General features: G+C 41.5%; 1 protein-coding gene across 2 annotated transcripts in view; it reads right to left on the reverse strand.

Moving 5' to 3' along the window:
• The window catches only part of LOC139280937 (dynein axonemal assembly factor 5-like), a 111,692-nt gene that overhangs the window by 58,174 nt on the left and 34,982 nt on the right, over positions 1-18,536 (reverse strand). For both annotated transcript variants that reach the window (XM_070900750.1, XM_070900751.1), the window contains exon 5: positions 730-962. In XM_070900750.1, the coding sequence (XP_070756851.1) occupies positions 730-962 (233 nt within the window). The remainder of the gene's footprint in view (positions 1-729; positions 963-18,536) is intronic.

An 18,536-nucleotide genomic window follows, 5' to 3' on the forward strand; every position in this document is an offset into this window, starting at 1 on the left:
CAAGTCACTCTGCAGCCTCATAGCATCCTCCTCGCAGCTCACACTGTCACCCAACTTAGTGTCATCCACAAATTTGGAGATACTACATTTAATCCCCTCGTCTAAATCATTAATGTACAATGTAAACAGCTGGGGCCCCAGCACAGAACCTTGCGGTACCCCACTAGTCACTGCCTGCCATTCTGAAAAGTACCCATTTACTCCTACTCTTTGCTTCCTGTCTGACAATCAGTTCTCAATCCACGTCAGCACACTACCCCCAATCCCATGTGCTTTAACTTTGCACATTAATCTCTTGTGTGGGACCTTGTCGAAAGCCTTCTGAAAGTCCAAATATACCACATCAACTGGTTCTCCCTTGTCTACTTTACTGGAAACATCCTCAAAAAAATTGCCCGCGGGAAGCCGCCGACCGGAATTTCCAGGCCAAATATCTCTTTAATAATGCTCCTGTGAAGTGTCTTGGGACGTTAAAGGTGCTATATAAATTCAAGTTGTTGTTGTAGTACCCTTTTGGGCATTTTCCCCAGTTTCACATGACAAGATTTATCACTGGACGTTTTACTGAATTTAACTTCTGCAGCTACGTTATGTGCATTTAAAGGCTAACTTTTGAAAAGCTTGGAGTTTTATTACTTAAACATTAGTGAAAGGATCAGTAGCCTTTTAGAGGTCTCAGTATTAAATGCTCATTGATGTTAACTGAAATATCGCTCACGCGATACATACGTTCTGAACCACGGGCGTCTCCTCGTCGGAACACGACCGATACAAAGTACTGAGCAGCAGCTCCATGTGCTGCGTGATGTGATCCTCAGCATGGAGCAGCAGCACAATCAGGAGCTGGGATGCTTTAACCCGTGTCGCAGGAACCCAGTCAGTAATGTCTCGGCTAACAGCTGGCAAAACTTTGGACAAGTTCCGAAACACCAGCTCTCGGCAACCAAGTCCAGGACGTTTCACTGGAAACAAAGAACATAAAACATTCAAGTGCACGCATCATTGCCAGATTGCAAGCTGTAGGGGTAAAAATAATTGTTATCCTGTATATGAATAGCATAGGGAGGGTGGTAAATCATGACATAATCCTAGCCACCTTCCCCAAATGGGGCAAAAATCACTGAAGGCAAGATGTAACCCACAAGTTTAATTAAATGAGAATTCAATTAGTGTTCACATACAAATAGTGCTCAGAAGGAGCCATGTCTGAAATTTCATTGCAGTTTCGAAGAAGTCTGTCACACGAGATATTAAACTGAAGCCCCAGTTGCCTGCTCAAGTGAATGTAAAAGGCACGATTTAAAAGAAGAGCAGGAGTTTTTTGTGCATGTCCTGGCCAACATTAATCCCGCAACCAACACTGCTAAAACAGGTTATATGGTCATTTATTTAATCACTTTGTGGGATCTTGCCGGGTGTAATTTGGCGACCATGTTTCCTTACAGTAACTACACTTCAAAAGTCAAAATTACTTTATTGCCTGTGGAGAGCTTTGGGGCATGGGGGGGCGGTGGTCCTGAGGACATGAAAGGTGCTATATAAATTCAAGTTCTTTCTTTGTAATAAATGGATTTACAATAGAAAGCTTCAAAGCACACACCTGCATTAAATATTGCTGATTTATTTCAGATGCACACCAACCCTGCAATTTCTATAGAGGTTTGAAATTGTGGGGCACGTGGGTCCCACAAACTCGACAATGAGTTTGAAACCCTCCTCCCTCCACTCTAAATAACAGACTGCAGCACACAGACAGTGCAGGATCCTCCATTTAATGTTCTCGGCTCTGTAATTATAAGTTACACCAACACAATGAAAGCCTTTCCCAGCCCCATTCACGGCTTCAATATGCACAGACAAACTCACGTCAAAACTGAATTGACGAACTGCCAGCCACACCATTACTGTACAGCAGACCATGTGATGGAGCACCCCTAAACAACAAGGCCACATTTAATATTGTCCTCATTTTCCTGAACAAATAAGCTGACAAAAAGACAATGGATTACACGAAAAATGACCAGTTACCCACACAACAAGAGTCTAGTTTTCAGTAAGCCCCCAAGTCCCATCCCCTTTCCTGTATGTGTAGCAAGTACTGAAAAAGAGAACTTAAAAATATTTTGCATTGTGAAAACTTTTAAACTAAGTACCCCAGATTTTTAACACCAGGAGGCAGCAACTCCTGCAGTGAATTCCATGAAGACAGAAAAGCTTTTGAAAACTCCAATAGAAACTAAGACCATTTTAAATAAATTGCAAGTTAATACTTGTAAAAATCCAAGACTTCTGACTTGCACTGGAACAGGAGGAGGCCATTCAGCCCCTTGAGTCTGTAATATTAGGAACAGGAACAGGCCATTCAGCCTTGAGCCTGACCCACCATTCAATGAGATCATGGATCCATATCCATTTATACCCTTGTCTAGCAAAACTCTATCTCAAATTTAAAATTATTCATTGAGCTAACATCTACTGCTTTTTGTGAGAGAGCGAGTTCCACACTTCGACCACCTTTTGTGTGAAGAAGTGCTTCCTAACTCCTATACTGAATGGCCTGGCTCTGATTTTAAGTTCATGTCCCCTTGTCCTAAACTCCCCCAGCAGCGGAAAAAGTTTCTCTCCACCTACCCGATCAATTCCCATCAATTACTTGCACAGGACAGTGACAATATTTTCCGACACCTATCAGTTTGTAAACGGTAAATTTTCATTTCAGGTTGCAAAATGCCCATCTTTCATAATTATTAAAAAAAAAGTGTAAACCATTAGGCAGGGTTCTGATAACCAGCACAAAATAGCAATCCACAGACAATACAGAAGGTCCTGTTGGTGCTGCTGCCTTCTTGGATTCAGCAATACAATTATTAGTTCACTTACGACCCCTTACAAATGGGTACAGAGACAGACTCCCATCTCATCATTATGGGCTGGATTCAAACTGGGTGTAAAAGTCTGCTTCCAAAGGCCTCAGATTCTCAGCTTTTTTCAACACTTTGATTCACTGACAATTTTGTTATAGGATTAAAACATCCTGTGATTGGTGCACATTTCTTTAATTCTAATTAACAAAAGCTCATAAACCAGCACTCCTTCCCGTGCACCAGGATGCAATTTCCATCCTGATCCAACACAAGCTATCCTTTCAGCCGTGGCTCAGAGGTTGTACTCTTGCCTCCAAAACAGAAGGTTGTGGGTTCAAGTTCCACTCCAGGGACAGCATCACAAAATCTAGGCTGACACTCCCAGTGCCAGTACTGAGGGAGCGCTGCACTGCTGAAAGTGCCAGCTTTCAAATAAGACATTAAACCGAGGCCCTGTCTGCCCTATCAGGCAGATGTAAACGATCCCATGGCTCTATTTAGACGACGAGCAGGAGCATTCTCCCCAGTATCCTGGCCAATATTTGTCCCACAGCTAATATCAATTGAGATTATCTGGTCATTATCACGTTGCTGTTTTTGGGATCTTACGGTGCTCACATTGGTTGCCTTGTTTCCTACATTATAACAGTGGCTGCACTTCAAAAGTATTTCATTTATTGTAAAGTGCTTTCAGATGTCCTGAGATTGTGAAAGGCAGTACATAAATGCAAGTCATACTTTTCTTTCTGTAACACTCTCGGGTCAATCAATTTAGATTTAGTAAGCTCTACAATTCACCATAGATAATCCAGTATTCTTCATTTATTGATTCACAGTGTTGTAGTCTAGAAAAGATTTTAAAGACTGTTTTAAACTCCTGTCAGTCCCAAACAGGTAGGGCATAAATCTGCATCACAATATTCTACGCTGCAAGTGACATGCACTGCTTCACCATCAGTGAGAAAGCACGGGGGGAAATAACGTCAAGGGAAACAAAACCTCCATTTACATTGTACACCTCTCTTGGCAATGGTTCAAGTGGCACCACCCAAACTCTCAGCGCACCTCGTCCCGTTGGCTGGGAAAGGGTGCACATTCTTGGGAAGGTGTTTAACACGGGGGATGCAGAGAAAAATTAGGACTGACAACAGGAGTGAGTATGGGAGGGTGACAGAAAGAGAAAGAAAATGAGAGAGGAAGAGAAAAAAATCCAAAGCAAACAATTGTACTGTATAATTACACGTCAATAGATGGCGAAAGGTTAGGCAATAATCAGTGCTTGAAAGAAAAATATGGAGACACACTCCTCTTTTGGCCCAAGGCAGGATTTTCAGAATCGGACCATTCTTTTAAACATTTCCTTCACTCCAGTCCACTAGTTCAGCCATTTGCCTCCCAGCTACCTGTTGTCAAAGACGGTGGCGATTAATTGTCTGCACCTGTATCTCAAGGCGATGACTGCTGTGCTGGATGAGAAATCATTCCATTGCCTGGCTGGAACCAAGGACTAGGGCTGACTTCACTTTTCCTCCAGCTGTCACCCTGATCAAAGAATGGGAAGGTTAGAATGCCAGGTTCATTAACTTGAAAGCAGGCCACGATGGTCAATGAGGAATTATTAAAAGCCAAGAGTTGCCCCAAGGTTCAAAATAATCTTTTACTTTGAGCTGTAGTGTAAAACGACTGGGTCACTCACTGATATTGCTGGTTATTTATCCAACACACACACGCTGCAGTAAACTAGCATGCCACATCAAAACACAGTATTCAACAGCAACATTCTTTACAACAAAACCTGAAACTTAATTGTGCCTCAAAGGAAAACAAATGCCAGAAAGTCAAATAAAGCTGGATTTTAAAGATTTAAACAACTTTTGAGTAATTAAATATTCGAAGGAGCACAACCACTTAATTTAAAAGCATGTTTATAGATTTGAGAAGTGATATGAAAACTCCCATTTTCTCCTGTTCTCAGGGGCCATGTCACGTTTGATTGTAAAGATCTTGCATAAAGTTGGAAACCAATTTTACAATCTGCTTACTAAAAAAATATGTTCTGGAGAAATGATCACTGAAATATTCTAGCATGAAAATGACACACATTCATCTATGCCTCTTAAATTTCTGAAGTTGAATTGAAATCATGCAACAAAAAATGCCTCATGTTGGTTTATCACAAATTCCACACTTCAAAACACTAGATCATTTAATTTTTTTCCAAGCAAACAGCACTTTAAATTAATAGGGACAGATTGCATTAATAATTTAGATAAATCAGTATTTTCTACCCAGGCTAATTCTAAATGTTCCCAATGTTGGGGAAGTCCAGAACCAGGGGTCACAGTCTAAGGATAAGGGGTAAGCCATTTAGGACCGAGATGAGGAGAAACTTCTTCACCAAGAGAGTGGTGAACCTGTGGAATTCTCTACCATAGAAAGTTGTTGAGGCCAATTCACTAAATATATTCAAAAAGGAGTTAGATGTAGTCCTTACTACTAGGGGGATCAAGGGGTATGGCGAGAAAGCAGGAATGGGGTACTGAAGTTGCATGAACTCATTGAATGATGGTGCAGGCTCGAAGGGCCGAATGGCCTACTCCTGCACCTATTTTCTATGGGCACAAGTTTCGAGCCGCGCCTAGAACGGCGCAGTCCCGACCTGGACGTCCGTTTTTCGCGCCACAAAGTGCGCCTAAAAAAACCCTCCATATTCTCCACCTCCCTGCAGGTCCTCTGGCCCTCAGCGCAGCGCAGCAGGAGCTGTAAGGGGCGGAGCTAGGACCCTGCGCCGAAAACAGTGCCGGGACCTCTGCACATGCGCGCTACAGTGGGCACGCAAGTGCAGTAGTTCCAGGCGCCCGAAAGTGTGTGGGAGGGGCCCGAAGCACGCAGCCCCTAGCCCTGGCCCAATGGCCTCATTGGGGCTGCGTGAATAAGGCTCCTCCCACGGCCAGCTCCTGCTTCCTCCCGACCCGACTCGACTCCCGCTTCCCGCCCCCGGACTGGACCCGACCCGACACCCGCTGCCCCCTCCCCCCCCCTGGACTGGACTCGAGACCCACTCCCCCCCCCACCCTCGGACCGGACCCGATACCCGCTCCCCCCACCCCCCCCTCGGACCGGACCCGACACCCACTCCCTCCCCCCCCCCCCCCCCCCCGGACCGGACCTGACACCCACTCCCCCCCCCCCCCCCTCCGGACCGGACCCGACACCCGCCCCCCCCCCCACCGCCTCCGGACTGGATCCGACCTGACCTCCCTCCCCCCGACCCGACCTCCCTCCCACCCACCCACCACCCCCCCCGACCCGACCCAATGCCACCTACCTGTAAATCTGGTGCTGGGGACGGGCACGCTGTTGGAGGGCTCCCGGTGCTGCAGTCGGTAAGTAGAAAATGTTTTATTTATTGATTTTTTTAAAAAAAATTATTAATTTTTTTTGATTGATTTATTGGTTGATTTATTGATGTATTTATCATTTATTATTGATGATGGCTCTTTATTTGTAAAACTGAAGTGTTTAATGTTTGTAAACTTCCCTTTAAACACCCCCCCCCCCCCCCCCCCACCATTCCCTCCGCCTGATTTGTAACCTAAGCCTGATTTTCTAAAGTGTAGACAAGGTTTTTTCAAGCGTACAAAAATCTTCACTTACTCCATTCTAAGTTAGTTTGGAGTAAGTTTTCACTCACGAAACTTTGAAATCAGGTGTAAGTGGCTGGACACGCCCCCTTTTGAAAAAAAAATTCTGTTCCAAAGTGAAACTGTTCTAACTGACTAGAACTGGAGCAAACTAAATGTCGAGAATTCCGATTTCTAAGATACTCCGTTCTACACCAGTTGCTCCGAAAAATCAGGAGCAAATCATGTGGAAACTTGGGGCCTATGTTTCTAAATTGGTTTCAGTGTCTATTTTGCTATTGTTCTAACCGATATTTATATTATTGTTGCTCACATTAATTTATGCAACATTTTCAATTTGAAAGTAGCGAACATGGCTTACAGATTTAACTCTTTCTTACCCATCAAAGATTGCTTCACAAGAACATGTACTTTTGTGAGAGACAAAGGCATATGATTAATATAATTGGCAGTTGGATTATTAGGGTTTACTAGTTAGAGCAGTTTTGTTGTATTGAATACAAGGTATGTGAAATGTGTCACTGTACATTTGTGTATGGAGATCTGGGTCTTTAGATATGCAGGATGGTGTGAATATTTTGTTGTCCTGCCTTAGATATAGTAACTGGCTGACAAGTGGACTGCTTAATGGCTGCGTTGTTGCAATGAGCATTACGAGGAGTGATTTGAATAAATGTTATTCTCCTGATTTTGAATGTTAAGCATTCACTGATATGACATTATGGCACTATTTCAAAGAAGAACTGGGGAGTTCTCAACCAACATCATTAAAAACAGATGATCTGGTTATTATCTCATTGCTGTGTGTGGGAGCTTGCTGTGCGTAAATTGGCTGCGGTGTTTCTTACATTACAACAGCGATTGCATTTCAAAATGCTGTGAAGCTGCAAGTTCTTTCTTTCACATGAATTCAAATGGAAATGAAGCAGACATTACTGTTTAAACTTGACAGTAAGCACAGATCGGCGTTCATCATGTGTTGCTACTGTGTTCCAAGTTTCTCTCTCCCCTCGTCCCAGGGAACATCCAAAATCCAAAGCAGAAATAGAATTCACCCATCGTGAGCTGCTAACTATTTCGTTCCAGTCCAAATCACAACAATAATTTTCAAAAAAACTTTGAAAAGAAATGTTCTTTCATTCCATAATTGCAGTTAATTATACTTAACAACATTCATCTTTACTCATTTACAGCAAATCTGCTTTGCTAAGATTACTTGCACATCTTGAAAGTTGGAAAAATCTTTAAGCACTCAGTTAATTAATCTTCAAATTTGCCCGTGTAAACAAGAGCTTAAGTTACCACACACACAGCTGTGAAACAAATTCTCAGTTTACAATGCATCTCAAATGATCCCAAAGCCTCAAATATGAACAACTTACTTTGTCACTTCCCATCAGGCCTTTTCTCTGGATGGCTGCCTAATTCTTTAATTGCTCAATCAGCACAGTGCTCATGCACTCCCCCAAACCAGGCACATTTTGATATTCTTGTACCTCAATATTCATAACACATTTCAACACATGTTGCAACTAAACAGGGAACTCTGAAATTGATTAACAACGTCTGCACAAAATGACTAGATCTGGTCACCACTTCAAAGTTGAGCAAGTAAATTAATTCAGTCAAATGGTTATGGTGTGAGCCAATACTTTGGAAAGTTGCAATGAATTTGAGCAACATCTGGGTTATGAACACTACATACACACACCCTAAACTTATTTACTTTGAAAGCCGTTTGCATATTGCGCAGCCTTTTTTATGGACAGAAGATGAGCTCCCTCAGAAGTTTCATGCCTCAAGTTATTTTTGTGGGAGACTGATGCAAACCAGTGCAAGTTTGCAACAAAAAAACCCTACGTGTGCCAATACTAACTGTTACTTTATTTTACTTCTTAATGGATCGACAAATACAATTTAAAAAGTCTGGGAAGGGGAAAGTACTCAATCAAATTGTCATGTTGACAGCAGCACAGATGACAATATTTTTGATGCACTTTTTTAAACTAATGACAACAGGTTTCCTGAAAACATTAATTTGATCATGCAAGAAAATATACTCCTCTACTGCAGTGAATGGACACTTCAGGAAATGTGCAAGATTATACTGCCAGTGGTAAACAGAGAACTCACCGATCACAAGCAATGAATTTGAGCAACATCTGGGTTATACTTGGGCTGTGCTACACTATAGGTATTGGTCTGCAGTTCATGTTCCAGCCAGGCACAGTCCTGTTTATGTTGCTTCGCTCCTACCTGGTTGGAACAACTGTCCTGGCCTCAGTCAGAGCTGTGCCCATGTCTGGGTGCATGCATGCACTGAGCTCCTTTCCATATTTAGGCATTTATTTTAATGTTTAGAGAGCAAGAATGAGAGGTGGGGTGGGTTGGAAATCCCAGCTCTCTAAATAGTTAAATCAAGGTAAAATACATTTTCAAAGTGCCCATGGGGTTGAATTCAACCGTGTAAAGCAGGTTTGATACTGCACGGAATTTACAGCACAGGTTGGGCCCTGACTCTGGATTTACACTGTCACTGTACTGTTAGCACAAAGTAGGAATAATTTAGCTCCAACACTAAACTAACCGTGTAAATGTACCCTTACTGAACATGTAGATGGGGATTCAAAACATTTATAGCATATGTGTAAGTCAACTCAATCGCAACCATTGAGGCAGAAATGGGTAAACTAGTCACACCAGTCAGTACAAGCTGACTTCCAGTAGTATCTGCTATCTCTGCCAAGGGACAGGTTTTGTCATTTAAAAAAAAACTAATTTTTGCTAGTGTTGGAAGATAAGAATATGTAAGAGAGAAAGAGAGAGATCTTAATTGTACAGCAGGTGGAGTGGCTCTCACTGAGGCCCTGTCATGCAACTTTATTGTCCAGTCTTTTCAAGTGGTTAATTGGTAATTCATGTGTGTGTGGGAACAGTGGCTGCCTTGTAGGTGGGAGCTATCAGCTACAGTATGGTCAGGCACATCTGTTCAGTTAATTAAAAGTAAAGCCAATAGCAATGTTACACCATTGCTATTGACACATCACACATGGCATGACATGTAATGTTTTACACTGAACACAGTAATGTTGTTGATACATTGCTAACACATATTAATCTGTTTATAGGCGTGGTGATTGATTAGATTGGATGATTGATTAGATCGGAAGGATACATTTATGTAGAAAAAAAACAATTAACTCATGAAGTGAAATTGTTGAAAATGCTCATAGCTTTGATCAACATTTTAAAAAAAACACACTAAAACAGGCAGCTACTGTTTGCAGTGTTTCAAAGCTCTTTTACTCGTTTGAAAGCTGGCACCCCACAAATGACAGGAAATGGAAACTTTCAATCATACATTGGAAAACAATTTCCTCTGTGAACAGAGAAACTAATGCAAGTTTTCTCTTAATTCTTTGTACCACTCAATACGCATGCCAATGCCTATTTTTTTCCTACGGAAAATATGTTCAGACACCGTCATAATTCAAGGTCAATAATCAAATCTGCAAAGGATTAAATGGCTCTTACCAGTTATGTAGCTGAGTATGGTATTGTGTTTAGTGCATAAATATCAGTGAATGATTAAATATTTAAAGCGTGAGTGGGCATGTGTGGACTTATTTCTGACCGAACAGCAGCGAGGAAGGATGACGGGCTGTAAAGAGAGGCTGCAGCAGCAACTGGGGGTGAGGCAACTGGCAGTAATGGTTTTCTAATTGGTGAGGGGGATGGAGGCAGGAGAAAGGTTTGGGCCACAATGCAAGCTTATACTGGCACTGACCTGATTCATCAAAAGTGCTATTGGTATAAGACTTGCCCTGGAGACGAGGCTGGATCACAATGGTACTATCGAGACTGCGAAACACAGGCAGACAAAATGGCATGCGTGCCAACCATTGATGACAGACGTTCAGTCAGCATTTTGGTCCCTGTGCCCTCTTGCCATCCTAAATTTGCACAGGATTGAACCTTTTCATCTTTCTCGGAGTTCTCCCTCTTAAATCGCCACAGCACATTTTTCTGTGCATCCAGTGTTGCATTGGTGCTTTAATGCATCAAATGTCTCTCCAAGCTCAGGAACCAGACACGAAATCAGGTAAGCAGCAGCGACAGAGATAACATGGTATGGCACATTTATAGCACAAACACGTGGTACTCCAATGGAGCCCTAAATAGGAGGAAACGCCAAATGCTCTCAGTACAATCCTCATTAGAGGACACTGAGAGTTGTGCTCCAAGACTTGCAAATATCCGATGACTAAGCTTGCTTAACCAACCTTCCAAATCTTAGGCATACATGTCCCACTTCCTGATATGAATACCTATTAAAAAACTTTATGAACATTTCTGCTCTAAGGACATTCTGGCACTACCACACCAGAAATATTCAATCTCAGAATGTGTAGAGGCCCATTGGTATTAATAATAGATCACAGGACCATTTAAAACCTGTAGCACTTGAGACATATATTTAAATCCTCAGGTCATGATTTGCTCAAAGCCTTTAAAAGGTTTTGCATATCTTGGGTATCACAAAATACTGATTGCACAAGCTGCTTTGCTGGAAGATAGAAGATGCCACCTTGCTTTAATTGTAAGAAGACATTTACATCTCATGTAAAGTTATATGTGATCTGAATGTTTAAATTGTTCTTGAAGAAAGGCCTTTGTAATAAGGGGGCAGGTGAGAAAATTCTGAAATAGGCATTTCAAAATAGGCAAAGTACCACTTCTTATCACCACACAAATTGTGATTGTGTAAATGTAATACATGCTCAATGCTATCTAACATTGTTGCATATTGGTGTAAAAACATAGTGGGCCTACTGTGTTCATTTGACTATGAAAGAGAGAGAGAGAAAGACACAGACAGACATGCATGCATGTATTTCATAGTGCCATTCATGACCACCGGACGTCTCAAAACGCTTTACAGCCAATGAAGCATTTTTGGAGTGCAGTCACTGTGTAATGTGGGAAACGCTGCAGCCAATTTACGCATAGCAAGCTCCCACGAATAGCAATGTGACAATAGCCAGATAATCTGTTTTTGTTATACTGATTGAGGGATAAATATGGATCAGGACACTGGGGATAACTCCCCTGCTCTTCTTCGAAGTAGTGGCCGTGGGATCTTTTACATCCATCTGAGAACAGTCTCATCCGAAAGACGGCACCTCCAACGGTGCAGCACTCCAGCACTCCCTCAGTGTAAGCCTAGATTTGAACTCCAGTGCTTTTCTTTGAATAGTGCCTTCGGATCTATTAGTAATCCAAGAGGACAGACGGGATCTCATCTGAAAGATGGAACCTCAGGCACTGTACTGATACTAAGCTGTCAGTACTGGACTGAAGAGTTGGTCTAGATTATTTGCAACATGTCTCTAGAGTGGGGCTTGAACCCACAACCATCTGACTCCGAGGCAAGGTTGACACCACTAAGCTTCTCTTATTTGATACAAAAAAACACCCAAGTCACTTGTAGCTGCTTTCATCCCCCAAATGTAAAATACCCATACAGGATAAATTAATTTTAGCTTGAAAGATGGAAATGCAGTAACCCCAACATGTTTGAAAATACACCAAATTTGAGATATGGATGGTACAGTGAATTAGATACTGGCTATTCACCTCTGGGTCCTGGGTACCAATCTGATCCAGAATGATATGATGAAAGCTTCAACTGTCTGATAGGTGCAAGAATCCCAAGTGAAATGATTGTGGGCAGTTTTCACTTCAGTTCCGACTGAGCACAGACCTACAGCATAAAACTGCCTGTAATCTGGGAATCTTGGTGAAAGGGGCCACAGGATGGTTGGAGAGGGAAATGGGTGTGGTGGGGTTCTCTTCTGGGGTTGCTGCAGAGGCACATTGTTTACTTTACATCTGGCTGTGCTATACCTTGATGTTGAAATTGGGTTCCTGAATTCCCCACACCAACATTCCCACTTTGATGAGCAAAAAAACATTGTTTAAATAAAAGTGCCAAAAGGTATCCCCTTCAAATAATTCTAAATGTCATGGATGGACCAACACTTCCATATACCCACACTTCTTTCCGGTACAAGTGATGGAACTCTGTACATTCCTGAAGAGTAACGTTATAACAAGCTAATGTAAAACAGCATACATGTAATTATTTTTCAGGTGTCATTCAGGGCAGGTGTGCAGGACAGATTCCACAACACCACTGGAACAGCACCAACTGCACATGTGCTAGCTTTCAAATGTTTTTGTAATGGCATTTTTAGCAAATGTACTTTCTCTCTGGCAGACCTTTGACTATGCATGAAGATGGTCTGCACTGTACCTAATTGCTGGCCCATTCACACAGGAGGAACCTCAGTCCACCCTTGAGCCAAAAAATAATGACACCTCTTCCTCCAGCAACAGCATTTATACTTGCTGTGCGGTGTGGAGTGGGGCAAAGGGGTGACTGCAGTCGCTGAAGGCATCCTCAATGCCTCCGGCGATAGCACCATCCCGCTGTTGATTTTGAAGCACGGCCACTGTAAAGAAGGCACGAGCAGCAGCCAGGATGGCTTTTTTGCCGACTTTAATCACTGCACATGGGCTTTGATTGAACTCAAGATGACAGAAAGGTGCGAAAGTTGAGGCTTTGGCATCAGAGAGAAAAAAAAATGCAAGTTTAAAGTAAAAGGAGTCTTGTGCAGTTAAGCTTGCAATATTTTTCCCACAGTGGTGTCAAGAGTCCTTGTAGTGGGATACAAGGGGAAATTATTTAAGCCAGTCACAAGTGTGGATTATGTATCCATTATTGGAGGTGGGACAGCATAAAAGGCAAAAAATAATAGTGATGCAAATTTCAGAAAAATTAGAGGGCATTGTCGTTACTGTACAGTCCAAAATAATGATTTTGTTTTTGCATCACTATTATTTTTCACCTGATTTTCTTCTGTTTAATCCATAAAATAAATAGTTCCAGTTGAAATTTCTGCAAAATTCTTTCATTCCTGGTGTCAGGAGTCAGCACGAAAAAGAGAGAAGAGCAGATTTCCTGAGAAACAAACTGGTTCTGAAGCTCACTCGGGTCTCAATTTAGCCACAAGTTTTCATTGCCAATGCGCCTACATTTTTGACCCGGTGCCTAAAATTTCTCATCCAGCTGTTACCCGCTCGTTAATTCACAGCAACCTGTGACGTTCCACAAAAAATGTTTGGCAGCAATGTTTTCTTCCTCATAAAATTATATATTTGTTAGACCCAAGTGCTCGGAATGCAAATTAACTTTTTGAGGGCTAATACAAAGAAGCTGATGAACACATATGCAGAGAAAAATGAGAGGGCATTGTCGTTACTGTACAGTCCAAAATAATGATTTTGTTTTTGTTTGCTGCCCACCGAAAAATAGGGTTTGGTCCCAATGGCTAGTCACCAAAAATGCAGGCAAGCCACTAAACTGTTGGTCTGTAAGCAAAATGATGATAGCGAGAAATACAAGCATTAAAATTAAACGTTTACAGCAGATGTTATTGCTCAACGTCAAATCCGCACTTGGGATGTGTAATCCAGATTTAAAGGAGTGGTATGCTTTCATTGGTATTGTTGCCAACACAATCACTAATACTTCCAGTAAGTATCTATTAAATTGGCATGGAGAGGCACTGCGCCATTTCTCGCTCAGCAGTACGCAGCTGCATGTCCTCACCCACCTGTACTATCACCCCATTTCCCATCATTGTGACAGCGCCAGCACTACACAGGCTGCAGAGGTGCAAGGAAGCCCATCGCCCCCTCTCAGGGCAACTAACAAATGGGCAATAAATGCCGCCATGCCAGCGTCATCCATGTACCATGTCAGTTTCAAGGAATTACCTTGTTTTTCAAACACATTTCATACAGTATTAGCCATGAAAACAAGCTTTGAAAAGACAGCACATCATTCACCTGAAAGAAGAAGACAGAACCTTTCCGCTGGAGCCGCTCACTTCAAAGACTCAACTTTCTGGGAGAAATCCATTCAATACCTGTTCAAGTTATTCAGTCCAAATTATTAGCATACAAAAATGATAGTCCATTGAGATGGTTCCATTCAACTGTGTTGCAACTCAACAACAACATGTTTCCCAACCACCAGCAGCTATATAATCTCCAGGCAGAGGCAAAAAAATTAAGGTTTAAAAAAAAACACGACCAATTTAAGGAAAAAAAAGGACTAGCTGGGAAATTCCCCTCTGACCCCTGATGACAATCAAAAACATGTTCCAGGAGATAATAGTGACCATGAGGTACATCGCCTAACATTTAAAACCGTCAACAAGTCTTCACTGTCAGAATAAGATAAATACATAAACCGCTCCATATTAAAAAGGTACAGAATCCTTAAAGGAAGCATCTTTCAATAAAAGAAAGGTTTTTCTGTTCAAAATAAATGAGAATTTGAGAGTCAGGATTATCTTGCTCCTGGAGTTTCTGTATTGAACAATCAGTGATACAGAAGTCATGAATGAACTTGTTAATTTCGACACTGGTGGTGTTTATTACCGGCTGCAACATGAGGAACCTCGAACTGCTTTCAGTCTAATCTCTTTCCAACACAGGAACATCTTCAGATTATCAAAGTTCAAACACTAACTTTGGAGGCATGTTCTGACACAATCTGTTCAGAAATTAATAACTTGTTTGTAGAGTAGCCCACCTACTCATTTTGTATTGGCTCAATGTAATTTAGGGATTGGGTTTTTTGCGGGGGTGGGGGCAAAGAGGATAAAGAGGAAAATAAAATGAAGAAACAATTGTGATAATGTCCTGGTACATAGTATCTTCAAAGTGAACTTCAGAACAGGAACAATATGGATTTACCACTGTATCATGAACTGCACAAACACGTTCAAAAATGGAGTGCACACTGCAACTGCAGACTGGAAAATAAATTGGAAAATTTGGTTTCACGAGATGTAGAATAAATCACACACTGAGCATCATTTTGCCCTGCCCACTAAGGATAGTCCAATAGACTGCTCCCCTGCTGCAATCAGACTTTTTGCCACTTACTAAAAGGTTTGGGATATAGCTCAATGCCCCGAATCCCAACATTGCAAGCTTTTGATCTAACCGCGGAGAGAGCAAAGACTGACATAAGCCCAAGAGCAGGTGTATTACTCATCCTCTCATTTGGATGAATAAAAATGTGAAGTGTAGGAAAGCCCAAGAAGGGATGGAGAATAAAAGGGAAATATATAAAAAAAAAATGCTACACAGCACCTTAAAAGTGATCTTCAGCGCAGAGAGAAATAAAGGGGATAGTATGTACCACGAGTGAAAACCTCGACAATTCTCCCCGATTACCTTAACAATTACAATTCCAGGAAGTTTTCCATTGATCAACTTTAGAGTGACTGTGATAGAATGATATAGGCCAATTCCTGATGAAATCTGTGCTTTATTGAGTCACTTATGAACTGAGCAAGTGCTCTTTATTTTTATTATTTAAAAAATCAGATTCATGAAGGATTTTCTGAAAGGTAGCAAACACTGACTGAAATTAAAATACATTTTCCAGCTGGCCTATAAACAGGTTGGGACTGATGCAGACTTTTACTTCAGACAGAGGTAAGTGCTTTAGTGGACTATTTTTAGAGGTCATTCAGACATGGATATTGCCAATTGACAGAGGCTTTCAAACTGGTCACCCACTCATTGTCTCAGCCAGCGAAGAGTGAATGCCCCCAAGAGAAAAATTATCAAATGAAAAATGTAAAAGTGGGGAGTGGGTAAAATAAATACAAGATTTGATGTTTGCGGCTACAAAGCTATCTGATACAGACAGAAAACAAACAATTTCGGCAGAACATTCTTAATGACACCACAAATCAAACTTCAATCTCTTGCAGAATGCCTCAGCTTTCTTTAAATACATCAGTTTGCTAAAAACAAAAATACAATTCTAAATCTCGAGGGGAAAATGCCAGCCAAAAAAGCATCTTATCACTGACCAATCACAAAAAGTATAATGATCAAAGTCACAGAAAATGCTGCAATACTTGGAACTTGGAGCAAGTTTGGGGAACTGCAGCTCACACAATATTCTTCATAGCTTTCCATCTTAGAAATGTTGTGACGTTAATGGAATGCCACAACTCAGGGTCATTCAACATGTGTGGCCAACAATTATTAAAAGTATTTTTCTGTTAAAGGAATACTCCAGGGAAAGCAAGCAAAACTTGTATTTGTGAAATTTTCTTGGGTGTCTATCTGATAGTTCCCAAGATCAAAAAGTTATACATTTATTTTACTTTACTTTTTAAACTTCCAGTAGTCATCAATGCATGTCTTGCCCAATAGCCAATCTCCCTGCTCATTTACACAGCCCTACACACCCCTGCTCGAGTGCAGTCCTGTATGGTTCCAGAACCCATCCTCATAACTCCATTTTAATAGCCCTTTCCTGTTCTTCACCAGGAATGGCCTTTTCAAGTGCAAGTGGCTAGGATCCTCTGCTTTCTAACTCAGTTAGTTCACAAGCTTGTTCTTACTTAAATAGGTTTTTAACCACAGGCAGGGATTTTGGGGAAGGTAGTTATCTAAAATGAAATAATGTTGGAATCACAGAGCCTCCCCCAACCCTGTTGCTGGGAGTGCAGTCCAGTGCCCTGCTCCCTTCTCCTGCCCTGACACCCATTCCTTCCCATCCATTACCCTTTCATCCTGCTGCCTCCTGCATCAAGCAACCAGCCTTTCCTACTCGGCCCTACCTCCCACCACCAACACCTGCCCATTGCTCTTTCTCTTCCCATCCGACCATCTCCCATCCTGATTACCCTAAGCACCTGTGCAGACAGATCAAACTGCAGACTTCAGGGGTGATTCGCTCTATTATGTGTATGCAGACCAGTTATTTTTAATCTGGCGGTCAGTTATTCAAATTCAAAACTGCTAATCTGATTCCACTTGAGATATTCGGGAATTTTCAGGAGTTAAGGCAGGCTCATTCAGCTTCTGCAATGGTGAATATATAATAAAATAATCACTGTGTACCTAAAGTGTTATTTCTAAAGAACAGTATGGGATTGCAACTTAGGATTTTTCTTTCAAGAAAGCAAATTTAACTTCTTACTGTACATTATTGCTATATTACAGTCATTGATTTGCTGATTTATCTTTTGTTCAATAAATTTGCTTGCTGGTTTAAACCGAAAATGAAGTCCAATGTTGCAATATTCTACCGCTTTTCAACGAGGGGAAATCTGTGGAGGCACAGCGTAACTCCAGTAGCTAAAATAATGAAGGGGTTTTCTGTTTATTATCTTGGGCACTTCCACCAAATGCTTACTAAGATTTCAAAGCTGGTGAAGATACACAGAAGTCATAGGGAGTTGGGCCTTGCCCAAGAACAATATAAAATATGGAGGCCATAAAATCTAGAGCAAGAAAAAACCACACACCAAAAATCACCAATCCTCTCCCGTTAAAGAAATCTCAAGTTTTATCTTGCCATCTTTCCTTGCTTACTGTATCAAATGAGTCGGTATTCAAGTCCAGTTATGGAAGTTACGGCATATGAGCAGGAGAATCCCTGTGGAATTCACCAGGATGAGTATTGTTGGCTCCTCTTTGTCCTACTTCCAGGGTGTGAATGCCTTTCATGTGTCTCGATGGTTAGAACAGGCCATGTGTCTCGTAGTTCTGCACCTTGTGCGCAGACTTCCTCCAACATGTATCTGGTAATATAGTTAAACTTGTACTGCTGATAGAGCCATGATCTCTTTCAACTTGACCCTTTATAGAATTAAAAGTTACAAAGATCATGCTTATCGTCTAGCACCTGCTGACTTTGAATTGCATATAATTTCTTGATTCATGAAACAGTGCCAAAGGGAGTTTTCCATTTATGCTACTTTGGCAAATTTCCTCGAATGAAATCAAATCTAAAAACAATTAGTTTATTCTCATTACAGAAGTGACAATTCATTCCCCGCTAACTTCATCGTAGCGAAGTACCCCCTATACAGTAATATCTAATTCACTTCATGCGCACTATTCTGAAATGATAATAAAATGG

This window comes from Pristiophorus japonicus, chromosome 15 (genome assembly GCF_044704955.1).
Source record: "Pristiophorus japonicus isolate sPriJap1 chromosome 15, sPriJap1.hap1, whole genome shotgun sequence".
In the NCBI taxonomy this organism is placed as follows: domain Eukaryota; kingdom Metazoa; phylum Chordata; class Chondrichthyes; family Pristiophoridae; genus Pristiophorus; species Pristiophorus japonicus.